Source organism: Paramormyrops kingsleyae, chromosome 23 (assembly GCF_048594095.1).
Source record: "Paramormyrops kingsleyae isolate MSU_618 chromosome 23, PKINGS_0.4, whole genome shotgun sequence".
Lineage (NCBI taxonomy): Eukaryota > Metazoa > Chordata > Actinopteri > Osteoglossiformes > Mormyridae > Paramormyrops > Paramormyrops kingsleyae.
In genome coordinates this window covers 3244368-3271927 of record NC_132819.1, presented here as the reverse complement: position 1 = coordinate 3271927, position 27560 = coordinate 3244368, and the positions used below count along the sequence as shown (strand labels likewise).

Here is a 27560-nt window from a genome sequence, read left to right as displayed (position 1 = left end):
GTCTTTTTACTGGTAGGGTCAATGGCATGACTTGAGGGACTTTTTTTGTACTGAAAAAAAGCATTGTGACAGCATTACGCCACATGCTGACGGTAGTGTTTATAGCAGATTGTCCCTCATATCCCATGATGCATCTGGAGGTGTGATTAAAGGCACAGCTCAAGGGCAATGTGACAACTTTCCACAGGGGCTGCTGTTTCGGGAACATGGGTCAGTTAGTGTTGCAATTGCTCTCGTGTGAGTTGTTATTATTGGTTTTTATGATGAAGAAAAGCCTCATTAAAAGGTTGATGAGAACATTCTCTCATGCCAGGACCATAAATCGACTGCACTGTGCCTTATTGCTTTTGGGATTGTAATAAACTGCATAGAAATTTCTGTGCCCAGAAAAAGCAGGACAACTTTGCCGAAAAGTAGGAAACACACAGTAAAATGCATAGATACTTGATGCAGGCCCAGGAACCAGAATTCTCTGAGGCACTCAGATCCCTTCTTCTAGCCACAGGGAGCCAAGATATATTCCTTTCAAACATTACACCTTTTTCTGCCTGTTCCTTCACACATTTTCTCATTATTTTTTGTGTGCTAAGTCAACACTCAGGTGTGCCAGACCAGGCGAGTTCCCAGTGATCATCTGCCATAACTGCATATTTTATTTAGGGAAATAAAAACTGTGATTGGGCTAATTAGGTTGTTAAGTGGAGGGGCCAGGCACCTTCAGACAAGGACATGTCCTGCACACCTGACCCTCCTGTCTCCTCCCTAACGTGGCCTGTTGCTTGTTGCCCCTTGTTAGTCCTTGTATTTAAGTACCTGTTTGTCTCGTCAGCCCTAGACTGGTCATTAGTGTTGAACATTCCTGCTGCCTGTGTCCTCCCCTATTGTCCATGTCCTCCCGTTTTTGATCCCTCACAGTCCCCCCCACGTGCTTTCAGTACCCCTATGAGATGCTGTTCCGCAGCCAGCACTACGTGCTGCTGGACAACGACTGCCGGGAGTTCCTCTTCCTGTCCGACTTCTTCATGGTGGCAGGCAACTCCGCACTGGACCTCTTCAACTGCATCATGGGAAAGACTCTCAGCATGTTCCTGGTAGGAGGATCCCGTTCCTTGCGGTGCTGAATTAATCTTTGACAAATATGCCATATGATGAGGAGCAAAAGCTAGGAAGGCGTCTGTCTGTAAAAGTCATTGTGATGATGATGATGATGAGGTGGACAGCGATGGCGAAGGCTAAAAGCTGCCAGTGGTGGTTGGCATATTCTTAGCACCTTCCTCTCTCTCGGACCCCCCTCCCCCCAGAAAAGCATGTCCACTTACGTGTCGGATTGCTACGACAGCATCGCTATATTCCTTTGCATCCACATCATCCTTCGCTTCAAGGCCATCACAGCCAAGAGGAACATCCCCGCTATGGACAAGTCAGTGCCTGAACACCGTGTGTCTGTGTGCGCGGCTGCTTCCTAGTGCAGCGATCCCTCATGTCTCTCTCCCGGAGCAGGTACTGGGAGGCCGTGCTGGAGCTTCTGTGGCCGAGGTTTGAGATGATCCTGGAGATGAATATCCAGAGCATCCGTGACACCGACCCACAGAAGCTGGGCGTTCTGGACACCAGGCCTCACTACGTCAGTATCAATACTCGCTACATTTATTCATACTGTATTTGTATATTCTTCAAGACATATCCGCTCCATGAATTCCTTTCCTCGCCTGATGCCTCTTTATGTTCCCTGAATGCTATATTACACTTTTGGTCCTTGAATAGTTTTACTAGGTTCTTGCTCTGTTAGAAGCTGTTGTGTAGCTCCTGCTGTAATACTGCTTACGCTCATACCTGAGCATTCATTGGAAGCTCAGCCTTGCTCCATTTATGTCCAGTTGACTCTCTTGACGACATGCCTGTTTGCAGTGTGTTATTTGCCTCGTTTTTTAATGTCACTTTGGACAAAAGTGCCTGCTAAATATGTAACTGTAAATGTATACAGCTCACTATGTACTTATATTCACACACCAAACTTGATACGTTTCCCTGTCCTCCATATATATAATACTTGAAATCAAGCCTCAGCTATCGGTATATATACTGCAATCTGCATTTGTATTTGCTATGTCAGTATGTACTACGCTCAGCATGGGTATACTACACTCCATCCCTCGACACATTTTTACACACTGCCACAACGTTCGGCTAACACGCCGATCCACACTCTCTCTTCCAGATCACACGCCGCTATGCTGAGTTCTCCTCTGCCATCGTCAGCATCAACCAGACGTTTCCCAACGAGAGGACCAACGCACTGCTTGGTCAGCTGCAGGTACGTCACTGTTCAACTGGGGTGAAACCCGACACCCTAGACCTTTGTACAGCAGTGTGGTGTTACCTCTCTGACCTACGCAGCTTTTTTTAAGTGAAACCCAAACCTCTGCCAGATTGGTTGTAGATAAAGCCTCACAACCTCACCTAACCATGCAAATTCATAGCCAATTTGTTCAGCATTAAACACTGTCAAAGTTTCATTGATGAAATTCAAATAGGGGATTTAGTTACAGTGTACAGGTAATTTGAGCATTGTTGTGTTTTTTTTTTTTTTTTTTTTTTTAAAGGTTGAAGTAGAGAACTTTGTCCTGAAGATGGCAGCAGAGTTCCCCTCCAGGCGGGACCAGCTCATCTTCCTCATCAACAACTATGACATGATGCTCTGTGTTCTCATGGTGACCTATGGCTTGTGAACCTTGTTCGTTTAAATGAATAAATTAGATCATCTGAAATACTTTTTTTTTTTACATTACTGCTCGTATAATGTTTTCTTTAAATCAAATGGATATCAGTGTAATTCATGCTTCTGTTATAGCTTGAGCGGAATGCAGAAGAAAAGTGTAATTAATGGTGTATTACATTGTTATAGATGGATAAGGCATTGAGTAAATGGTGTAGAGACTGTACTCCCAATGATAAAGCCGTATCCTCATGCTCTCTGTATATATTTGTATCTTGGCCTCTCTGTCCTCCGTGTCCCTCAGGAGAGAGCAGCCGACGACAGTAAAGAGGTGGAGGGTTTCCAGCAGCTTCTTTTGGCCAGAACACAGGTAAGATGGGTGAGCACTACAGGGTGGCGCCCCCCTTCAGGCTTCATCAGTACTGCATATCTTGACGGTTGAATTGTAATGCATTTGTCCAGTAATGAAATGGGGAGATTTGATTATATGGAACAGCTGCTGTAGCATAGGAAATTATTACTGAATCATTTTACTGTCCACAGTCTAGAAGGTGATGCACTGAACAACAAAGGCTGTGAATGCAAACAAAAGTCTTGATCTTGTTGCTTTGTGTCTGTGATATTTTCTGGTAGGAGTTCATCGAGGAGATCCTGTCCCCTCCTTTCGGGGGAATGATTGCCTTTGTGAAGGAGAGCGAGGCTTTGATGGAGAAGGGACAGCTGGACAGGCTGAAGAATGATGAAGGTAAGGCCGGGAAGGCAGGTGGCACATGGAGTAACTCGCTGTCGCTGGCATGAACTCCTACACCGTGTTGATTAATGAATAAGATGATGATGTCGACCCTCTCGCTCCTGTTCACACGCCTTCTTTGGCTCTCCTGCACGGCCCCTCCCTGCTCCGGCCCAGCCTGCATCACCCAGCTGATCAGGGGCTTTTCCAGCACCTGGAAGCAGTCTGTGGAAGCTCTCAGCCAGGACGTCATGAGGTCCTTCACCAACTTTAAGAACGGCACCAGCATCATACAGGTCCTTTCCAAAGCCTCAGCTGAAATCTTATAGAGGATCATAAAAATATCGATAGCCACATATACCATGCTGTACATCTTACCAAAGTGCTTATCCATAATAGGGTCGTGTGTGTACAAAAAAGACATTTAAAAAGTCTTTCTTTAAAGAAATTGGCAAGATAAAACCAATCACAAAGTGATCAATGATACATGTACAGCGAGTTTCATCTCCTCCTACTTATGACCAGTTATATCTGTTGTGTGCTGCAAATAGGGTTGCACAGGGGTGGAAAATTTCCTGTAAATTTCCAGAATCTTTTTAGAAACTTTCCATGGGAATTTAAGCTGGGGAATTTTGGAAATATTGAACTCGGTGGAAGTCTGTACGGGTGTCAGATACTGCAAAGAAAGCAAACTGTATGAATAATACAACGTAGAATATGACTTTTAAACAGTGTCTTTTGATGCAGGTGCTTATTTTGTGGTATTTTTACACGCATAATTACAAGTATTTGGTTACACAATGATATCACTATTAATGCCATCAAGATTTTTTTTCAATTACACTTATGTTCCCTGTTATAGGCTAACCTGCAAATTTGCAAATTTCCAGTTTATTTCCATTAATTCACATATTTTCCTGTCAATTTTCATATATTCCATATATTTCCCTTAAGCCCCATGGAAAGTTTCCAGCTTTGAAAATTCCCAGAATTTTCCAACCCTAGTAACGAATTCATGAGGAATTGGACAAAGGAGGCTCCTCACTCTGCCTGTTGTCACCAACTAGTCCATCAATCTTTTATTGTTAAGATTAAATCTACAGGCTGAATTAAAAAATGACATTAGACGAGCTAAAAGGAATGTCGAAAGGAAGATCGCATTGGAAGCTAAGGATGACGTTAAAAGTTTCTTCCAGTATTTTAACTCTAAAAGAGCTCTAAAAGCTGAAATTACTAATCTGCAGGATAGTAAGGGTCTTATAATTGAAAATGACATTGACATAGTAAATGAGTTCAATGATAGTTTTGCACGAGTATTCACTGTTGAGGACACCAGTAACTTACCAGTTCTTATTACTAATCCAACATCGTCTATAACTAATATATATATAACTGAAGCTGATGTTTTGCAAAGCCTAGCAAAGCTCAAAATAAATAAATCACAGGGCCCTGATGGCATCTTACCTATAGTGTTAAAAGAGATGAGGGATATTATTTGCCGACCCTTAACATTACTGTTTTAAAAATCCTTATCTGAAGGTGTGGTACCTTCTGATTGGAAGCATGCCAACATAACGCCCATTTTCAAAAAAGGGGATAGAAGTAATTTGTCAAACTATAGGCCAATCAGTCTAACTTGTATAACTGGTAAAGTTATGGAGGCTATAATCAAAGAGAAAATGGTAGATTACCTGGGGCTGACGAGACAAACAGGTACTTCGTTAGAGAGAGACCTGTTTGGTGTACTTTTGTATTTTTTCATGAAAAATACTTTTTGATTCCACTAAAGCAAGCAGAGGTCTACCCCCTGAAAGTCAATGGTGTTGGAAATAGGCCAACTCAGAGCTTTGCCGTTCTGTGCCATTTGGAAATTTGGGGCCAATGGTAAGAACATAAGAAATTTACAAATGGGAGGAGGCCATTCAGCCCATCAAGCTTGTTTGGGGAGAACTTAACTAATAGCTCAGAGTTGTTAAAATCTTATCTAGCTCTGATTTAAAGGAACCCAGGGTTTTAGCTTCCGCTACACTAGCAGGAAGACTATTCCATACTCTAACTACACACTGTAAAGAAGTGCTTCCTCAAGTTCATTGTAAAATATTCTCCTGCTAATTTCCACATATGGCCACGAGTTCTAGTACTTAAACTAATATTGAAGTAGCCATTTGGCTGAACAGCATCAGGACCTGTTAGAATCTTGTATACCTGGATCATGTCCCCCCTTAGTCTCCTTTGCTCGAAGCTGCACAGATTCAGCTCAGCTAGCCTCTCCTCATAAGACATTCCTCTAAGACCAGGAATCATTCTTGTAGCCCTCTGTTGCACCTTTTCCAAGGCAGCAATGTCCTTCTTAAGGTATGGTGAACAAACCTGCAGACAATATTCTAGGTGGGGTCGCACTAAGGAATTGTATAATCTTAGCATCACCTCCCTTGACTTAAACTCCACGCACTTAGAGATGTAACCCAACATCCTATCGGCCTTTTTTATTGCTTCCCCAAGTCAGCTTCACCCAAATCACCCTAATCCCCATACTTAGCAGGTTCCTTACAATAAACTATTACCTGGTCTATACTAACATGCAGAAATGTTCAGACTACACAGCAATTGTGGGGTGCAGTAGGGATGGACAGGAGGGGGAGTACAGGAGCCTGGTGGAGGACTTTGTGAGATGGTACAGGTCAAACCATCTGCAACTGAACACCTCCAAGGTTAAAGAGATGGTGGTGGACTTCTGGAGGTCTGGACCCCCTCTGTCACCAGTCTCTATCGAGGGGGTCAACGTGTTAGTAGTCAGGACCTACAAGTACCTGGGGCTACACCTGGATGACAAGCTGGGCTGGTCAGCACACACAGAGGCGCTCTGTAGGAACAGCCAAGGCTGGCTCCATTTCCTGAGGAGGCTGGGGACCTTCAACACCTGCAGGAAACTGCTGCTGATGTTCTACCAGTTGGTCATTGCCAGTGTCCTCTTCTATGCTGTGTTCTGCTGGGAATGCAGTATCAGGAAAAGGAACATCATGTCACGTTGCGGGTTGCGTGAAGACAGAGGACGCAGATCAATAAGGTGCAAGAGGTTTTATTATACGGACTGTAATCCAGGGAAAAAGAATCAAGACGTGGTTCTGGGCTCGTGGTTGTGAGACAGGCGGGGGTTGGGGGATCTTGCTGGCTGTGTGGTTGGTACAGAGCTGGACTCCGTCACATCAGTGGCAGAGAGAAGGACCCTCAACAAACTGCTGACCATCATGGACAATGACAATCACCCCCTGCACAGCATAGTCTCCAGGCAGAGGAGTCTGTTTAGTGGCAGACTGCGGTCACTGTCCTGCTTGACAGACAGACTGAGGAACTCTTTTATCCCTCAGACCATACAGCTCTACAACACGTCACAGAGATGAGTGAAATGAACTTTTATGCATGAGGCTACTTCTGTGTCCACACCATGCCTATCCCCCCCATAAATTGCGAATGTCTATTTTCATATCTTGTATAGTAATTTTACTTTGACATTACAGTGGAAACCGCTTATATTGATCACGTATAGGTCTGGGTGAAATTCATTGCTATAAGCGAATGATCATTATAACCTATTTTTTTTCTTTTTCCTAACAAATTAAATTACTGAACTATATCATTTAAATACGTTATAGTACAGTAATGTGTATGAAATACACATCTTGTTGGCCGGTTTTGGCAGTTTATCATAAGCTTCGATGAGTCTGTATTTTTCATTGTGAGAAAATGACTTTCTTTTTCCCATTATGATTTCTGTGCACGCAGCAGGTAGCTAGACAGAAGAAGACGGGTTACCGCAAGGCAAAGTGGGGCTATCAAAAAAATAAGTATCGTAGTTTAATTTTTCCATATGTTGCCATGTATTAAAAAAACCCAAAATGAACACTGCAAGTGGACTACTTGAATACTATAATCATTTAAACACTATTTGCACAGGAATGATTCTGTCCCAAGCTTTTTGATCCATATAAGCCTAACTGCCAGACACTGCAAAAGCTTCTTTCCTCAAGCAGTCAGAGCTCTCAACATACTGCCACCAAAGGAATGTTAAACCCACAACACAGAAACACTACAATCTGGACGGTCACACTATGCTTATTTGCACACCTCAACTGAATTATCTGCCAAACATGTCTACCTCATGCCAAATTTGCACTTTTTATAACTGGCACGTCTTTGTCTTTTTGCACTCTAATTGCACATGACCACTTTGTATTCTATTCAAAAAAATGTAGTTAGAATTTATTATTCATGTGAAATTTCTGTTTTGTTTTTTTTAAAAAAATGTTTATATAACGCACCATGGGGGACCTGTGTGGAACAACATTTCAATACGTGGTATACTGTGTATATTGTTGTATTGACAATAAACAGACCTTGAATCTTGAATTTTGATCACTATAAGGGTTTACGCTGTATTTTTATTTTTAATAATACATATTTTATGGAGTACGTATATTTTATAGACTACATTTATACAAACATATTTATATTTCACATTTTAATGTTAAATATATTTCATATATATTTTGTTATGTATTATATTATAGTGTAGAGAATGTATATTTAATACAGTATATATATAGCTTAAATATTTTTTTGTATTTCTTATATTTTATATTTTTTAAATTCACATTTTTATTTTGTATAATAGCAACTATTGTTCTTGCACTGATAATCTCTTTGACTACTCAAGGTATTGACCATTTGCACGCCATACATAGACGCACCCTCTATACCTAAGAAATCCTGAGTTATTTTATTATTGTGTGTTATGTATGATACCATATGTTACTGTGTGTATTTGTTTGTATTTGAGCTACTTGATGCCTAAATTTCCCTCGGGATGAATAAAGTTTCATCTATCTACCAACCTATCGACCTATCATGGTAGCGGGGCTGAATCTACACATCGATATATTGTTATGCGCCAGCTTTCCCATTCAGTGTTTTTTTCCCCAGTTTCACTGAAGCACAGTACATTTCCCGTGGTGCAATAAGCCCCATATTACACCGTGTTCTCCATCCAACAAAGTTTAACAAACACCAGAAGCAGGTTTGTCAAGTCTCAGGCATCTGCCGTGTCGCTCACGCTTTCAGACTCTCACCCTCACACAAGAAATCTTACTGCAAATCTATATTAAGAACATAAGAACATAAGAACTATACAAACGAGAGGAGGCCATTCGGCCCATCGAGCTCGCTTGGGGAGAACTTAACTAATAGCTCAGAGTTGTTAAAATCTTATCTAGCTCTGATTTAAAGGAACCCAAAGATTCAGCTTGCACTATGTTATCAGGAAGATTATTCCATACTCTGACTACACGCTGTGTAGAGAAGTGCTTCTATCCAGTTTGAAATGTTCTCCCGCTAATTTCCACCTATGGCCACGAGTTCTTGTATTTGAACTAATGCTAAAGTAACTATTCGGTTGAACAGCATCCAAACCTGTTAGAATCTAATATATTGTCATATTACAAACCTAAAATGAGCTACATCCAAAGTGTTCGGGTAGTTCGCAAACCCCACAGACTATTTACAAGGTAATAAATCTGTTACATAGATGTAAATGTGTCTGCAGACTTGTCACAAATTAAAAATCTCACGCCAGCCAGCTGACAGCAGGGACCGGGCGCAGTGCGTGACTATCAGTAACAGAATACTGTATCCGTATTATTGAATAAAGACACGGGACAGCCATATCCCAGCAAACAATATGACGTTGAAATGACGTCTTTTAGACGTCTTGGCCTACCGTAGAAAAGACGTCTTCAGAGGGTGCAGAATGAAAGTTTTTATGACGTCTTTTTTAGACGTTCTCTGGATGTTCAGTTATGACAACTATAAGACGTCTGTATAAGGTGAAAAAACAGTCTGGAAATGGTCGGTGTAGACGTCGTTTTAACGTCACAAATAGACTTACTTTAGACATAATTTATGTATTTACAGCTTTATTCATTACAAAATAATCCCCACTATATATTCTAATACCATATTATGTTTCACCCCAATAACCTAGCATCATTAAGCAAATTCAGTACAAAAAGTCTCACACAGCATTCTTAATACATTTTATTGGGAGTATCAGATCAGATGATAACACACATAAATACACTTAAACCAAAAACTAAGTGAATTTAAACATCAATAATTCACTCAATACACAATACACATAGTTACTGTGATGTTGCGCTGCTTTATTTGGTTTAATCGTCCAGTCTGAGAAGGCATTCAAGTAAGAATTGCATTGTACTGAGTACATGACAATAGTAACTTTGAATCCTTGAAATACATGTATTTGATAATTTTCCTGGCAGCTATCTTTTTACACAGAGCCACAATACGCAATAATTTTATTCACTGCTAACAGTTTGTATCAGGAGTTGGTTATTGTAAAAGAAGTAATGTGCATGCAGGTGATTTTTGTATAGATTTATCTACACCCTTCTGGTAGTGCTGCCATTGCAGTCAGGTGTCACAGACTACGAGGAGTATAAGTAGTCCGACTTGGCTGCAGTCAGTTTATACTCCACCCTTGCAGCCGCCGGCAGATCGCGTTCCACGTCGCGTTAGCTGCAGACAGACCTAAGCCCAAGTAGAACGCATCCATTGATTCTTTTTTGGCTGTTTTGCTAGCGTTCAGTAAACCTCTGCTCGATAGGCCATGAAGTTGTATGTCTCAGCGCATTCTATAAAACGGAGCCAACTTGGTTGATCGAGTTTTATAGTCTGTGTGTATCATCGTGATCATCCTCATTTTTTTATCGATAAAAAAAATCGAGATCGTTTTATCGCCTAGCACTACTTCTTATTGTGAAATATGTATATATATTTTTTCAAAATCAGTATTTATTTCATAATGACGTTTTTCATCATTTCATGATGCCTTAATTATTTCATCATTTCATGACGCTGAATGATGAAATACTTTACTTTTCCCGCTTTACTGCAAAATGGAAGTCGTTCTGCTAAAAATATATGAAATCATATTTCACAATAAGTAAATTTATATAACAGAATGCAATATATTTCACAATAATGAGCTGTATTTCACAATATATATCATTCTCATATATTTCATAATACTTTTGAACACTTTGGAGTTCCATATGTACAGATGTGTCTTACCTTCAGATTAATTATGTGGACATATTGGTTTGCAAAAAAGTCAGCAATGCGATTATTAAACAATGTATACAACTAAACAATGCTAAATACTACTTACCTTAAACTTTAAACTTGTCCACAACGACATGCAGTTTCTCACAACCGTTTTACTGCAAAAGAGCGCATGCGCGACAGTGTCGGCTTTTTTTTTTTTTTTTTTTTTTTTTTTAGCGCTACGGCAACAGAACTTGGCCAAACCACACACCGGACGTGCATCGGCAAATTGTGATTATGGGATTTGCTTACGTGTAGCAGTTTATTTTTGGACATTTTAAAACATTAAAATTACAACAGCATGAGCTACAATAGGCACCAGAATTGACGCTGACAATGTTTACATGGAATTGACAATCTGTCTACAAATGTCCAAAAGTCGCCTACCTAGACGTTCAGCTTGAACTACATATCTACGTCCAAGAGGGGTCAGAGTTAGACGTGCAGATACTGCACCTGATTTGCACGTTGTGTAGACATCCAGATATGGTTCTGGACCGACCGACTCCATCTAGACATGATCTGCACGTCTGATGGACGTCTCATGTTTGGTGGGATACGTCGATGTTCCTTTATTTTTTGCAAGCTTCTTATCACAGCAGTTAACATAATGTAGTGAACGGCTCTGGGCGTGGTCGCTCCTTGCGATGTTAATGGGGAACACCTGTGATTAGGATTGGGGGTGGGGGGAGGGGAGGGGGAGTTATAAAGAGGACGTCTATTTCGGGGGGGGGGAGTGTTCTTTGTTCGGTGTTTTGTAGAGAAACTTTGGGGTGCTGGAGAGCTGTCAGCAAACTGTGGTGTGTCCGTCGCCGGTGGTAGACCGGCCGCGGATGAAGCTAGTTAGTTACGGGGGGGGGTAATGTTTTGAAGGATAGGCATCGTGATTTAAAAGGCTGGCAGCAAGGTACAGCGGGTTAAAACGACCCCTGTTGATCAAGGAACCCCAACTTCCCCTTCCCTGGAGAATGCGGGGGGGCCGGGTGTGCTTCTTCCCAGGGGAGTAACCGCTTTTAATATTGTATATCTGGAATGAATGAGAGTATGTATGTGTGTATGAATTTTATCCCCGGATTACGGTCGTGAGTAGGAGGGCGGGGTTAGAAGGTGCATCGGGAATGGTTTGTTTGCCGTGTGTAAGGGTTTGCACGAGTGTTGTGATTCTAAGCTTGCTGTGCTGCACACTTGGATTCTGAGTGGAGTGGGGGGGGAATTGCGGTTGTATCATTCCTGGTGAGATGTGTGTCAGCCCTCGGGAAGGGGTTGTAATCTGGAGAAATATTTAATAAAGATTTTCTCATATTTTGGCGTCCTTATTTGGCTGGACCTCCCCAGCCTCTTTAAATAAAAAAAGGTGGTGGCAGCGAACTTTGACAAGGTGCTCTAGTGAGTATACTTGTTACAATAATAACATTGTACAAGTTTCAGTTACACTTATTATTGGATCTACTAGGATATTGTTAGGACATCCCTTATAATGCGGGATCGTCCCATATAACGATTTGGATTACAACGGACGATTGGCAACCCTATCTACAATCATCAATTACAATTTTCTACAGTCAAATGTTCCTAAATGTTCCAGTTCTGTTTCCTGAGTCATCATAACAACCTCATATTTTAACATCAGGTTTTACATTTTGACATAAGTGTATGTTTCCTGTGCTTTTACATTGTTTCCTTTACCGTTTCTCTGAGCAAATACACAATACTTGCCAGATGGCGACGGTAAGCTGCTGAAATGACATTTGCTATCGTACCAGCGGTTTGCTCGCTACAATCTGAGACTTTCCTGAACAGTACTATCCAGCACTTTTAAACAATCCCTTTATAAAAATACGATAACAGCGGCCCCCGCCTCTCGGTCCCAAACTCAATAATAGTATTACAGTATTTAACATCTAGTAATATGCTTTTCCGTCCCATTTATCTGAATAACGATAATTATCTTAAATTAATTAGTAGTAACAATAATGGTAATATTACTATTAATAATAGCATGTATACACACAAATAGCTTGTGACATTCACCCTGCCGTGTCACACTTTCAATCCTGTAGAAGCATCCAGTCCACGTGCTACCGGGTTTGTACGCACCTGTTTCACTTAAAGTATACTACAAAAAAGCGAACTAAAATATACTGATATAGCAAGTCACCGAAAAGAGGACACACACACACATACAAACAAATAAAACGCAAACTTCTGCAAAAACGTCACATAGGTACAGTTAGCTCAACCACATTTTTATAATGCTCTTTCAAATTCAAATTCACAGTTTTCCTAACATGAACAGGAATTCCACAATTCTAAACCACAGACATTTCCCTTATTTTCAAAAGAATCCTAGAGCAGTGTCTTCATCTCACACTTCTTTCAGGAGCAGACCGTAAGCACGGATGGCACTTTGCACTATTATCTTCTCATCAGCCTGAGGTGTTCCTTCTGGAACTGGCACCAGCCAGTAGTCAGCCCGTTTGGTAAACTGTCTTTTCTGGGGGTTGATTCTGTTCTGCAGAACGACTTCGTAGGTCTTTTTTGTTGTTTTCGCGGTGAAAGTCGAAGAATAAAAAATTGCCGATTCTATTTCTGGTGCTGAGTAGATTCCTCTTCCGTGAACCTTACCTGAGCCACTTTTGTAGTAATTCTCGATGATTCCCTTGGCGCCCTCTATTGAGGTGCCGTGGTAGGAGACGGGCCAGGCATCAGGTCCGGTTCCCAACCATTCGTTTCCATCCTTGTATTTGTCTAGCACTTTCAGCGCGATTCGGTTCCATCCACAGGGCCTCTTGTACAGCTCATTCCCTCGTTTAAACTGAGTTGCTCCATCATTTATATGGGTGAAGTCAAAATCGTACCATGGGTCGAAGAACTCTTCCTCATGTACGAACAGCTCCTTGCGTATTAATACATTCTCAGTGGATCGCTGACCAACAAAGAATTTGGTCAATCCATCCAAGTCATGATGGTCACTTGCAAACAACGCGTGATGGATGAATTCCAGATGGGTTAGAAGATCTGGTGCTGGTTTTCCCGAACGAATGGGACAAAAGTCTTTAACTGGTTTTATGTCATGTCCTGTAAGGGCTGACAGTGCCTCATAGGCCAGATGGTGCGGCGGCATGATGCTGAATTTCTGAAGTTACGGCTTCTAAAACTTCTGGGCGTTGGGTTCAGGCTGAGTGAGACAAATGCGTTTTGGACAGCAAAGCAACTCTTAAACCCGTCGGTACTTATGCAGTTTCACGGAAAGGGGTTGGGCTGTATCACAGATACTTTCACTTTCTGTACGAATCATCCCTTTGTGCAATGCGGTGATGATGTATCTTTCTATAGAACATTGAAACACGTATCAACACTTACCGCAAAGGGACAAAATACGTAACACACGCTCAACATGGGTTACGGAAAATTCAGTTTCCCCATGTTCCCCCTGTCGCGCGCTGATTTGAAATCACGACGTCACCCGCTGCTTCGTAGTTATACGGTTTCGCTGTCGTGTTAATGTCTTACTTTATTTCTTTCATATCTTAATTTCTTAATGTCTTTAGTGTGCTGCGGGAAACAAACTATTTATGCAAAAACATCGCCTGTCTTTTCGATATTTGTGTATTTAAAGAATTGAAACTATTTCAATCGCTGGTAATACTTCTTTGCGTAATATTGTTTATTCTAATTATGGCGTAATTGTAGGCAACTTACTCGTTACATTTAACTACTGCTGACAGCGCTGTACATGGAAATGAATGGCTGAATCACTTTTCATGAAACCATCAATACGTTTGCGTATAGATACGAAAGGGGAACATTATTAGCTTAAGGCTGGAATATATGGTTCCCCTCGATAAAGCAGACACAGCAAGTCTGGACCTCAATACTGATAATACAACTTCATTATTACATTATGCAGTTATGTGCCTGAATGACTTTCAGCCATCTCACGTGGTTCTTCGCACAAATATGAAAGGGAAACACTATTTCCTAAAATCCAGGATATTCAGTTCCCCCTGCTAAAACAGGCATGCAGCAACTCTGGGCCTCAGTACTGATAGCAATAGTTTATAAGCATTTAATCATATCTAAATGACTTCTAGCCACCCCTCATACTTCCACAGACAGTAAGATGAGGGGAACGGATTTTCCCAGTGCCCGGGAAAATCCGTTCCCCCTACTTAAATCAGAAAGACAGTGTTTCTAAAACATGCTGCTCTTTGTGTTAACTCTGCTATAGGTTCCTGTGTCATTGAATAACTTTCAGCCACCCCTCATACTCCCACAGCCAGTAAGGCAGGGGGAACGGATTTTCCCAGTGCCCGGGAAAATCTGTTCCCCCTACTTAAATCAGAAAGACAGTGTTTCTAAAACATGCTGCTCTTTGTGTTAACTCTGCTATAGGTACACATGTCTTTGAATAACTTTCAGCTACCCCTCATACTCCCACAGCCAGTAAGGCGGGGGGAATGGATTTTCCCAGTGCCGGGGGAAAATGTAAACAAATGAATTTAGTTGTTTGTTTGTTTGTTTTTTAAGAAGAATAAGCTTAGGTATTTTATACATTATTTTAATAAATCTTTTAAAGTTAACAACATCAAATAAATTAAATAGCTGTTTAACAGATATAACCAGTTAAATAATTGCAAACTTCAGTTAAAAGTGCAAAAGAACCATTCAGAAAATGCTAACATGCATAAGTTTGCAGATGACACCAAGGTGGGTGGTGTAGCAGATACTGAACTAGCGGCTCAGCAGCTACAGCGGGATCTTAATTTAATTAGTGACTGGGCTGACACCTGGCAGATGAAATTTAACATAGACAAATGTAAGGTACTCCATGTAGGGAGCAGAAATATAAAGTACCGGTATTTTATGGGACCTACTGAAATAAAGGTAGCTGATTATGAGAAAGACCTTGGTGTGTATGTTGATGCTTCCATGTCTCATTCTCGCCAGTGCGGGGAAGCAATAAAAAAGGCCAATAGGATGTTGGGGTATATCTCCAGGTGTGTGGAGTTTAAGTCAAGGGAGGTAATGCTAAGATTATACAATTCCTTGGTGAGACCTCACCTAGAATATTGTGTACAGGTTTGGTCACCATATCTTAAAAAGGACATAGCGGCCTTAGAAAAGGTGCAGCGTAGGGCCACAAGAATGATTCCTGGTCTTAGAGGAATGTCATACGAGGAAAGGTTATTTGAGCTAAATCTGTTCAGCCTCAAGCAAAGGAGACTGAGGGGGGACATGATCCAGGTCTATAAGATTCTAACAGGTTTGGATGCTGTTCAACTGAATAGTTACTTCAGCATTAGTTCAAATACAAGAACTCGTGGCCATAGGTGGAAATTAGCGGGAGAACATTTCAAACTGGATTTAAGGAAGCACTTCTTTACACAGCGTGTAGTCAGAGTATGGAATAGTCTTCCTGATAACGTAGTGCAAGCTGAATCCTTGGGTTCCTTTAAATCAGAGCTAGATAAGATTTTAACAACTCTGAGCTATTAGTTAAGTTCTCCCCAAGCGAGCTCGATGGGCCGAATGGCCTCCTCTCGTTTGTATAGTTCTTATGTTCTTATGTTCTTATGTGTGTATGTGTGTGCGTGCATGTATGCGTGTGTGTCTTTCATTTGTCAAATGGGACAGACAATATCTGTAATTGGTACCTTGTGCTGTCAAGGCATTTGTGGATCTTCTCTTTTTATTCCCCCAGATGATTTTCTTTATAGATGGGTATATGGCCTGAAACAAATACCACGGTGCAAAAAATATACTGTATAGTCAGAAATAAACACTAAATGATGTGTACTTGCAACATAAAAATACATTTATGCAAATAAAGCTACAGAATGACTGCAGCCAATAAAGTCAAAAGCCAAAAACTGAAACAAATGAGGCAGATAATTTGACAGGAAATCTATGTAAAAAAAAACAGCAGATAAATTAATGATTACAAATTGGTTGTGTGTGGAGAAGTGAAGAAGAGACAGAAATGATCTCTCAACTAGAGCAGGTACTTACAGTATCCCAGTACTACATAACATAATAAGGGCAAGGGTATGGAAATGTTGTATTATATATTATTTAATGTGTCATAATTGTGTATATCTACTTACAGCAAGAGTCCAGTGTCCATGCTCCCCAATAACACCCAGAAACAACTTGAACTCATTTGGGTCCACCTAAATTATGCAGACCATAACAGCACTGTCTCAACTGAAAATTTCATACAATACACATACAATACAATACAATACTCATTCAGAGCTTTCATTATGAAAGACTGTCAGTTACTTTGATACTGCACCTTTGTAAGGATTCTGTAGGATCCCCGCCACACCTTGGTCATGGCATATGAATCAATAAGAAATGCCTTTTCAGCTCTCTCTTGGTTATGCTGCCTAATCAGTGCAAATAAGTATCCATTTATAACCTTTGGAAAGACAGACAACATTTTTAATGACACTGATATATTTTCATGTAGAGTCATATTGTCTGAATCATGTGTGACTGGCCTACCTCACTCTCAAGTTCTCTCCCAGGTGCAATCCGTGCTATATCCCAGTTAAATATTTTATAGGAACCAATCTTAGAGAGCAATAAAGTTTTCTTTTCCTCAGCTTTGCCTGACCAAGCTGCATTGACACCTGCCAAAGTTTTGACACACAATGTTAAGAGCCACTTAAAAACCTTTAAACCTTTTACAATTAAATAACTTAAAATGAAAATAATACAGCATTATACAATAAATGTATCACCTACTTTTCTCAACTTTGGAAAACGTGGTCGGTGCTGGAGACTGTGGGTCCTGAGGGGTCAGTGCAGGAGACTGTGGGTCCTGAGGGGTCAGTGCAGGGGACTGTGGGTCCTGAGGGGTCAGTGCAGGAGACTGTGGGTCCTGAGGGGTCAGTGCAGGAGACTGTGGGTCCTGAGGGGTCAGTGCAGGAGACTGTGGGTCCCGAGGGGTCAGTGCAGGGGACTGTGGGTCCTGAGGGGTCAGTGCAGGAGACTGTGGGTCCGGAGGGGTCAGTGCAGGGGACTGTGGGTCCTGAGGGGTCAGTGCAGGGGACTGTGGGTCCTGAGGGGTCAGTACTGGAGACTGTGGGTCCTGAAGGGTCAGTGCAGGGGACTGTGGGTCCTGAGGGGTCAGTACTGGACACTGTGGGTCCTGAAGGGTCAGTGCAGGGGACTGTGGGTCCTGAGGGGTCAGTGCAGGAGACTGTGGGTCCTGAAGGGTCAGTGCAGGGGACTGTGGGTCCTGAGGGGTCAGTGCAGGGGACTGTGGGTCCTGAAGGGTCAGTGCAGGGGACTGTGGGTCCCGAAGGGTCAGTGCAGGGGACTGTGGGTCCTGAAGGGTCGGTGCAGGGGACTGTGGGTCCCGAAGGGTCAGTGCAGGGGACTGTGGGTCCTGAGGGGTCAGTGCAGGGGACTGTGGGTCCTGAAGGGTCAGTGCAGGGGACTGTGGGTCCTGAGGGGTCAGTGCAGGGGACTGTGGGTCCTGAGGGGTCAGTACTGGAGACTATGGGTCCTGAAGGGTCAGTGCAGGAGACTGTGGGTCCTGAAGGGTCGGTGCAGGAGACTGTGGGTCCTTAGGGGTGGGTGCTGGAGGTTGTGAGAAACTTTTTTGAAGTCTGTGAGGCACACGTGGCAGTTCTTGAATATATGGAACCAGATGATCCAAATTAATTTTGAGAAACTTTATCCCTTTCTCATTAACCAAGTCCACATTCTTCCCTTCAATCGAGGTTATTGTGAATGGCCCCAGAAGCTCTTTGTCAAGCTTTCCTCCTTTTCTCTCCAGACTCCTGACATTCTTCCTGAGAACTTTGTCGCCAATTTTAAGATTTTGTGGTGTAGCCCCAAGGCCCAGCTTTCTTCTCCTTGTTTTTTCCCTTGCTGTTGTCATATTTTTCTTCACTGCACTGAATATTAGGTCCTGAGTTTTAAGAGCAGGACTGACAATTTCGTCCTCCAAAACTGTCTCCACTGTTTCATTAATCTAGGCAATAATAAATAAATAACATTACTTTTACATCACCGATACTTTTAGGTTATCATTATAATATCTATGTTTCAATGTGAAGAAACAGATGTTTTGAGAAATATAAATTATTACCACAAATATACTCACATCAAAAGACTCTGGGACCTCTGAAAAATAACAAGCCTCCCTGCCAAACATAAGGAAGTATGGGGAAAACATTGTAGTCAGTTGTTTTTTGGTCCTGATATCAAGATAGGTGTCCCATAATGTGGGTCTTTCATCACAAACTTTTGAAAGGGTTCTAAAGAGAACAGAAGGAGTTTCAGGAGTTTACACATAATATGCAGTGTAATACCTTAAATAAGTCATGCAAACAGGAAGTTACCTCTGTATAGTACCATTCATCCGTTCCACCAGTCCATTAGTTTGAGGGTGGTAAGGTGAACAGAGACTTCTCTCAATACCAAACAAGGTGCATACTTCTCTGTTTAGCTAGGGAAAGACAAGCAGGAAAAATAACACCGTGGACTTCGCATTTTTGGTGACATTTCCAACCAAAATTAGTATACAGTGTTGTTTTTTTTTATTGCTGATAATGTAGATAATTTTCTGGTTTTGATATACGTTTTATCCAGACAATATTGTTCTCAGTCAAACCCTGAATGAATATGTATCTGAACTGTACAAGGCTATTCTTGAACATTTTTCAATATAAAAATTATTCCGATTTCCAACTTAAATGTAATGTTTTCATTAATATTGCATTAAACTACTTCACATTCCTCTTTGTCAAACCAGAAAAATTTAAATGAAAAGATATTTGTGTGCTGTTATAATGCCCATACTTGCTATTCAAAAAATAACATATATCCAACCTGATTAACAAATTCTCTGCCTTGATCAGTGAGAATCCTCTTTGGTGCTCCAAATCGGTAAAAAAAATTCACAATGCACATGGTGACATCTCCTGCTGCTTTTGAGGGTAATGGATATGCCTCTACCCACTTTGTAAAATAATCAATCAGTACACAAATGTACTGATTGCCTTTTTCAGTCAAGGGTAATTTTCCAATAAGGTCCATACCAACTAATTCCCATGGTTCATTTACCTACAAACAGAAATATGTTCATTAGTAATTATTAAATGGAATAATGCTAATAGCTATAAAATCACAGAAATGAGAAAAAAATTAAGTTACTTACAGTTATTGGAATATAAGCTTCTTTGAGTTTTATTACCCTTTTAGACTGGCATGCTGGGCATTGTTTAATCTGCATTTAAACATATAACATGAATAAATTTAAAGAGCAATGTTAAGAACTATTTTCTAATAAATGTATAGATGAATCCATTCTAAAATAACTATTCTTTAAAAGATATTATATCAATGATGTATTACTGTATGTAGGAACCAATACATTAATTTTGGAAGACAACAGTTGATTTAGTGTTATACCATAGTAAGAAAACACATTTATAGACTTATTATAATTTTAGATAATGATTACAATTGTATTTCAGTCTTTAAGACATGTTACATTGTCTACATGTCAGATGTTTAAAAAATTAGATCTCAGTATCACATTAACATGTGCATTAAAGCATTTTAACGGATTATCCCCCCCTAAATTGCAGTATTTATGGAACGTTAACAGACAAGGCTAAATACTGGATAAAGTTAGTGACACGTAACATTAACCACAAAATTGTAAATTACGTTGTCTTAATGCTATTTCATCCAAAATTGTAGAGTGAGAGAGAAATACCTGTAAGCGTGATTTTTTTTTTCATGGTGGTGGGATTTAAATATTACTACCCCAATTCCAAAAAAGTTGGGACATTGTGCAAATTGTAAATAACAACAGAATGCAATGATATAGAAATCTCATAAATTCATATTTTATTCACATAAATTCATATTTTATTTTATTATAAAACATATTAAATGTTTAAAGTGAAAAACATTTGAATTTCATGATAGAAACACGTCTCAAAAAAGTTGGGATGGGGGCAATAAGAGGCTGGAAAAGTTAGTGGTACAAAAATCCAACAGCTGGAGGAACAATTTGCAAATAATTAGGTCAATTAGCAACATGTCAGTAACATGATTAGGTATAAAAAGAGCATCTTAGAGTTGCAGTGCCTTTCAGAAGTAAAGATGGGTAGAGGATCACCAATCCCCCTAATACTGCATCGACAAATAGTGGAGCAATTTCAGAAAGAAGTTGCTCAGTATAAAATTGCAAAGAGGTTGAAAATATCATCATCTACAGTACATAATATAATCAAAAGATTCAGAGAATCTGGAGAAATATCTGTGCATAAGGGACAAGGCCAAAAAACCACACTGGATGCCTGTGATCTTCGGGCCCTTAGGTGGCACTGCCTCACAAATAGGCATGATTCTGCAATGGAAATCACTAAATGGGCTCAAGAATATTTCCAAAAAACATTATCAGTAAACACAATTTGCCGTGCCATCTGAAGATGCCAGTTAAAACTCTATCATTCAAAGAAGAAGCCGTATTTTAACATGATCCAGAATCACGACGTCTTCTCTGGGCCAAAGCTCATTTAAAATGGACTGTAGCTAAGTGGAAAACTGTTCTGTGGTCAGACTAATCTAAATTTGAAATTCTTTTTGGAAACCAGGGATGCCGTATCATCTGGAATAAAGAGGAGAAGAACCACCCAGCGTGTTATCTGTGCTCAGTTCAAAAGCCAGCATCTCTGATGTATGGGGGTGCATTAGTACATATGGCATGGGCAGCTTGCATATCTGGAAAGGCACCATCAATGCTGAAAGGTATATCCAGGTTCTAGAGCAACATATGCTGCCATCCTGATGACATCTCTTTCAGTGAAGACCTTGCATTTTCCAACATGACAATGCCAAACCACACACTGCATCAATTACAACATAATGGATTCTTAGAAGAAGGGTCCGGGTACTGAACTAGCCTGCCAGTGGTCCAGATCTTTCACTCATTGAGAACATTTGGCGCATCATAACACGAAAATTACGACACAGAAGACCTAGGGCAGTTGAGCAACTAGAATCCTGTATCTGACAAGAATGGGACAACATTCCTCTCCCAAAACTCAAGCAACTTAGTTACAGTGTACTGGTAAATTGAGCATTGTTTTTTTTTTTTAAAGGTTGAAGTAGAGAACTTTGTCCTGAAGATGGCAGCAGAGTTCCCCTCCAGGCGGGACCAGCTCATCTTCCTCATCAACAACTATGACATGATGCTCAGTGTTCTCATGGTGACCTATGTCTTGTGAACCTTGTTCATTTAAACGAATAAATTAGATCGTCTGAAATACTTTTTTTTTTTTACATTACTGCTCATATAATGTTTTCTTTAAATCAAATGGATATCAGTGTAATTCATGCTTCAGTTATAGCTTGAGCAGAATGCAGAAGAAAAGTGTAATTAATGGTGTATTACATTGTTATTGATGGATAAGGCATTGAGTAAATGGTGTAGGGACTGTACTCCCAATGATAAAGCCGTATCCTCATGGTCTCTGTATGTATTTGTATGTTGGCCTCTCTGTCCTCCGTGTCCATCAGGAGAGAGCAGCTGACGACAGTAAAGGTCGAGGGTTTCCAGCAGCTTCTTTTGGCCAGAACACAGGTAAGATGGGTGAGGACTGCAGGGTGGCACCCCCTTCAGGCTTCATCAGTACTGCAGATCTTGACAGTTGAATTGTAATGCATTTGTCCAGTAATGAAATGGGGAGATTTGATTATATGGGACAGCTGCTGTAGCATAGGAAATTACAACTGAATCAATTTACTGTCCACAGTTTAGAAGGTGATGCACTGAACAGCAACGGCTGTGAATGCAAACAAAAGTCTTGATCTTGTTGCTTTGTGTCTGTGATATTTTCTGGTAGGAGTTCATTGAGGAGATCCTGCCCCCTCCTTTCGGGGGAATGATTGCCTTTGTGAAGGAGAGCGAGGCTTTGATGGAGAAGGGACAGCTGGACAGGCTGAAGAATGATGAAGGTGAGGCCGGGAAGGCAGGTGGCACATGGAGTGACTCGCTGTCATGGCCGCCACTGGCATGAACTACACCATGTTTATTAATGAATAAGATAATGATGTCGAGCCTTTCGCTCCTGTTCACACACCATCTTCGGCTCTCCTGCGCCGCCCCTCCCTGCTCCGGCCCAGCCCGCATCACCCAGCTGATCAGGGGTTTCTCCAGCACCTGGAAGCAGTCTGTGGAAGCTCTCAGCCAGGACGTCATGAGGTCCTTCAACAACTTCAAGAACGGCACCAGCATCATACAGGTCCTTCCCAAAGCCTCTGCTGAAATCTTAAAGAAAATCATAAAAATATCTATAGCCACATATACCATGCTGTACATCTTACCAAAGTGCTTATCCATAATAAGTGGGTCGTGTGTGTACAAAAAAGACATTTAAAAAGTCTTTCTTTAAAGAAATTGGCAAGATAAAACCAATCACAAAGTGATCAATGATACATGTACAGGGAGTTTCATCTCCTCCTAAATATGACCAGTAATATCTGTTGTGTGCTGCAAATAGGGTTGCACAGGGGTGGAAAATTTCCTGTAAATTTCCGGAATCTTTTTAGAAACTTTCCATGGGAATTTCAGCTGGGTAATTTTAGAAATATTGAACTATTCAATATTGAAATATTGAAATCGGGTGGCGGCCAAAGGAGGCCCTAGCGGTCTGATCCCCGGCTGACAAAACTGGCTTTCGGGACATGGAATGTCACCTCTCTGGTGGGGAAGGAGCCTGAGCTTGTGCGTGAGGTTGAGAGGTATCGACTAAATATAGTCGGGCTCACCTCAACACATAGCTTGGGTTCTGGAACCAATCTCCTGGAGAGGGGCTGGACGCTCTTTAATTCTGGAGTTGCGGCGGGTGAGCGACGCCGGGCTGGGGTGGGGCTATTGGTGGCCCCACAGCTCGGTGCATTAACAACGGAGTTTACCCCAGTGAACGAGAGGGCTGTTTCCCTGCGCCTTCGGTTCGGGGATAGGTCTCTGACTGTCATCTGTGCTTATGCGCCGAATGTCAGTTCGGAGTACCCGGCCTTCTTAGATTCCCTTAGCGGTATGCTATTTGGCGTGCCGCGGGGGGATTCCATCATTTTTCTGGGAGACTTCAACGCTCACGTAGGCAATGACAGTGAGACCTGGAAGGGGGTGATTAGGAGGAACGGCCTCCCTGATCTGAATCCGAGTGGTGTTCTGTTATTGGACTTCTGGGCAATGCACGGTTTGTCTATAACGAACACCATGTTCGAGCATAAGAGTATCCATAAGTGGACATGGTACGAACATGCCCGGGGCTACAGGTCGATGATCAATTTTATAATCGTATCATCTGATCTGCGGCCTTCCATCTTGGACACTCGGGTAAAGAGAGGGGCAGAGCTGTCAACTGATCACCACCTGGTGGTGGGTTGGCTCCGCTGTTGGGGGAGGAAGCCGGTCAGACCTGGTAGGCCCAAGCGCATAGTGAGGGTCTGCTGGGAACGTCTGGCAGAGGCTCCTGTTTGCCGGAGCTTTAACTCGCGCCTCCGGCAGAATTCCAACTGCATACTGGGGGAGGTTGGGGACATTGAGTCTGAATGGACACTGTTCCGGACCTCCATTGTGGAAGCGACCGTACGGAGCTGTGGCTGCGGGGTGGTCGGTGCCAGTCGTGGCGGTAACCCCCGTACCCGATGGTGGACACCAGAGGTGAGGGGGGCCGTCAAGCTGAAGAAGGAGGCTTACCGGGAATTATTAGCCCGGGGGTCTCCGGAGGTAGCTGATGGGTACCAGCAGGCCAGGCGGAACGTGGCTCGGGCGGTCGCAGAAGCAAAAACCTGGACGTGGGAGGAGTTCGGTGAGGCCATGGAAAGTGACTTTCGGTCGGCCTCAAAAAGCTTCTGGCAAACCATCCGGAGTATCAGGAGGGGGAAGCAGCTCCTGGTTCCTACTATTTATAGTGGGGAGGGGGTGCTGTTGACCTCACCTGGGGACATCACCCGGAGGTGGAAGGAATACTTTGAGGACCTCCTCAACCCTGCCTCAGATACATCTCAGCCTCCCTGGGAAAGTCTATTCCGGGGTACTGGAGAGGAGGGTGAGATCGATAGTCGAATCTCGGATGCAGGAGGAACAATGCGGTTTTCGTCCTGGCCGTGGAACACTGGACCAGCTTTATACCCTTGCAAGGGTACTGGAGGGGGCCTGGGAGTTTGCCTATCCAGTCTACATGTGTTTTGTGGATTTGGAAAAGGCTTATGACCGGGTTCCCCGAGGTGCTCTGTGGGGGGTGCTTCGGGAGTATGGGGTCCGGGGTCCGCTGTTGTGGGCGATCCGGTCCCTGTACGAACGGAGCAGAAGCTTGGTCTGCATTGCCGGTAATAAGTCGGATGTGTTCCCAGTGTGGGTTGGGCTCCGCCAAGGCTGCCCTTTGTCATCGGTCCTGTTTATAATATTTATGGACAGGATTTCTAGGCGCAGCCAGGGTGTTGAGGGTGTCCAGTTTGGTGGCCTCAGGATTGCCTCGCTGCTTTTTGCAGACGATGTCGTCCTGTTGGCTTCATCTGCTGGGGATCTCCAGCATGCTCTGCGAGCCGAGTGCGAAGCGGCAGGGATGAGGATTAGCACCTCCAAGTCTGAGACAATGGTTCTCAGCCGGAAACGGGTGGTTTGCCCTCTTCAGGTCAGAGAAGACGTACTGCCTCAAGTGGAGGAGTTTAAGTATCTTGGGGTCTTGTTCACGAGTGAGGGTAGGCGAGATCGGGAGCTGGATAGACGAATCGGAGTGGCGTCTACAGTTTTGCAGGCGCTTAACCGGTCCGTCGTGGCTAAGAAAGAACTGAGCCGAAAAGCAAAGCTCTCGATCTATTGGTCCATCTTCGTCCCTACCCTCACCTATGGTCATGAGCTATGGGTAATGACCGAAAGAATGAGATCGCGAATACAGGCGGCCGAAATGAGGTTTCTCCGCAGGGTGTCTGGGCTCTCCCTTAGGGATAGGGTGAGAAGTTCGGATATCCGGGAGGGCCTCAGAGTAGAACCGCTGCTTCTTCACGTCGAAAGGAGCCAGTTGAGGTGGTTTGGACATCTGGTGCAGATGCCTCCTGGGCGGCTATCCGGAGAGGTTTTCCGTGCATGTCCTACAGGAAGGAGGCCCCAGGGCAGACCCAGGACGCGCTGGAGGGATTATATCTCTCGGCTAGCCTGGGAACGCCTCGGCGTCCTCCCCGAGGAGCTGGTAGAGGTAGCTGGGGAGAGGGAGGTCTGGGTATCTCTCTTGAAGCTGCTACCCGCGACCCAAACCCCGGACAAGCGGCAGATAATGGATGGATGGATGAACTCGGTGGAAGTCAGCACGGGCTGTCAGACACTGCAAAGAAAGCAAACTGTATGAATAATACAACGTAGAATATGTGTCTTTTGATGGAGATGCTTATTTTGGGGTATTTTTACACGCATAATTACAAGTACTTGGTTAAACAATGATATCACTATTAATGCCATCAAGATTTTTTTTCAATTACATTTAAGTTCCCTGTTATAGGCTAACCTGCAATTTTGTACATTTCCAGTTTATTCCCATTAATTCACATATATTCCTGTCAATTTTCATATATTCCATATATTTCCCATAAGTCCCATGGAAAGTTTCCAGCTTTGAAAATTCCCAGAATTTTCCAACCCTAGTAACGAAAGCAGCCATTTTCATGAGGAATTGGACAAAGGAGGCTCCTCACTCTGCCTGTTGTCACCAACTAGTCCATCAATCTTTTATTGTTAAGATTATTCTGCAGGCTACTGCAATCCTGTTTTTCTAACTATGTGTCTGTCCACCAGGGGGCGCTGACTCAGCTTATCCAGTACTATCATGGTTTCCACAAGGTCCTCTCGCAGCCCACTTTCCGCAGCCTGGCCGTTCGCTCAGAGCTCATTAATCTTCACCACCTCATGGTCGAGGTCAAGAAGCACAAGCCCAACTTCTGAATAGCATTTTACTGGGGTGAAGCAGGTTAAATAGATTAATGGAAAAGTGAATACGTGTATATTAGTATCCGTGGGAGAACCAGCAATCCACATCTGTAATCCGCAAATGGACTTTACCACTGTGGATCTCCATTTCTCACCTATGCATTATCATGTTCTGTGTATTTACTGTCCATAAGAAAAATTGTACAGTTCATGGTGCACAGGAATTAAATGTCATTCCAAGAAGGAAATAATATTCATTGATGTGTTTGAATTGTGTGTGATTTAGAAGGAATGGAGGAGTATGAGATGAGATCAGGAGGAAAACTGGAATTTTTTGTATTTATGGATATAATTGGTAATTTACTCACAGAAAGTTTGTATTTTGCTGTGCTTTAATTGTGTTTTGAAAGAAAGTAGGGGATGCCATTGGTCAGCTGTTGCATGGTCATACAGTACTTGCACATGTGCTGAGAGTTTTCCTGGAGCTGTGATTCATGGAGGTGTGGTGGTTAAATTTCAGTGTGTCATTGAAACAGTACATAATTAAGGCACTGCGGTGGGTTGGTGCCCCATCTTGGGTTATTACCTGCCAAGCGCCCTTGGCTTACAGGACAGGCTCTGGACCCCCAGTATGCAGGATGGATGGATGGATGGATGGATGGATAATAAAGACATTCCATTTAGTGTTGTGTGTCGTCATAAATCTGTGCTTTTGACAGCATTATTAAAAAAAATAACTGATTAGTAGTCTTTTACTATTTGTTGTGGGGTGTCACTCATTCTGTTAATTGGAATGCTTGATTAAACCTCGTTAGAGGGAGACCTGTTTGGTGTACGTTTGTATTTTTTCATGAAAAATACTTTTTGATTCCATTAAATCAAGCAGAGATTGTAGTTTTAGAGGGACGTATCCGGACGTTACGGGACATTCAGGAAACAGAGAGTTTTATTGATTCAGTGTTAGCGGCTCC

General features: G+C 42.3%; 2 protein-coding genes and 2 long non-coding RNA genes across 4 annotated transcripts; 1 reads left to right on the top strand and 3 right to left on the bottom strand.

The window, feature by feature from the left end:
- Positions 1 to 831: 831 nt before the first annotated feature.
- LOC111849402 (vacuolar protein sorting-associated protein 52 homolog) lies at positions 832 to 26840 on the top strand. The gene is made up of 9 exons (XM_072705940.1): positions 832 to 1091; positions 1302 to 1420; positions 1501 to 1624; positions 2219 to 2314; positions 2604 to 2711; positions 3021 to 3086; positions 3350 to 3461; positions 3624 to 3742; positions 26458 to 26840. The coding sequence occupies exons 1-9, from the start codon at positions 948 to 950 to the stop codon at positions 26602 to 26604; spliced, it is 1035 nt and encodes a 344-aa protein (XP_072562041.1). The 5' UTR covers positions 832 to 947; the 3' UTR covers positions 26605 to 26840.
- LOC140581966 (uncharacterized) lies at positions 9524 to 11175 on the bottom strand. The gene is made up of 3 exons (XR_011985025.1): positions 11082 to 11175; positions 10690 to 10741; positions 9524 to 10153 (listed from the first exon to the last, which is right to left on the bottom strand). It is a non-coding gene; the product is annotated as an uncharacterized lncRNA (long non-coding RNA).
- On the bottom strand, positions 12851 to 14001 carry LOC140581964 (uncharacterized). Its single transcript, XM_072705945.1, has one exon. It carries the CDS (start codon positions 13747 to 13749, stop codon positions 12991 to 12993), a length of 759 nt encoding a protein of 252 aa, XP_072562046.1. The 5' UTR covers positions 13750 to 14001; the 3' UTR covers positions 12851 to 12990.
- On the bottom strand, positions 18853 to 19645 carry LOC140581868 (uncharacterized). Its single transcript, XR_011984913.1, has 3 exons — positions 19476 to 19645; positions 18986 to 19092; positions 18853 to 18901 (listed from the first exon to the last, which is right to left on the bottom strand). It is a non-coding gene; the product is annotated as an uncharacterized lncRNA (long non-coding RNA).
- Positions 26841 to 27560: the final 720 nt, after the last annotated feature.

Bases quoted from the DNA above. Each gene is read 5' to 3' on its own strand.
- LOC111849402 (XM_072705940.1), top strand. From the start codon at position 948: ATGCTGTTCCGCAGCCAGCACTACGTGCTGCTGGACAACGACTGCCGG. The intron at 2,315-2,603 runs GTACGTCACTGT...TTTTTTTTAAAG, and splicing joins CACTGCTTGGTCAGCTGCAG to GTTGAAGTAGAGAACTTTGT. The intron at 3,743-26,457 runs GTCCTTTCCAAA...TCTGTCCACCAG, and splicing joins ACGGCACCAGCATCATACAG to GGGGCGCTGACTCAGCTTAT.
- LOC140581964 (XM_072705945.1), bottom strand. From the start codon at position 13,749: ATGCCGCCGCACCATCTGGCCTATGAGGCACTGTCAGCCCTTACAGGA.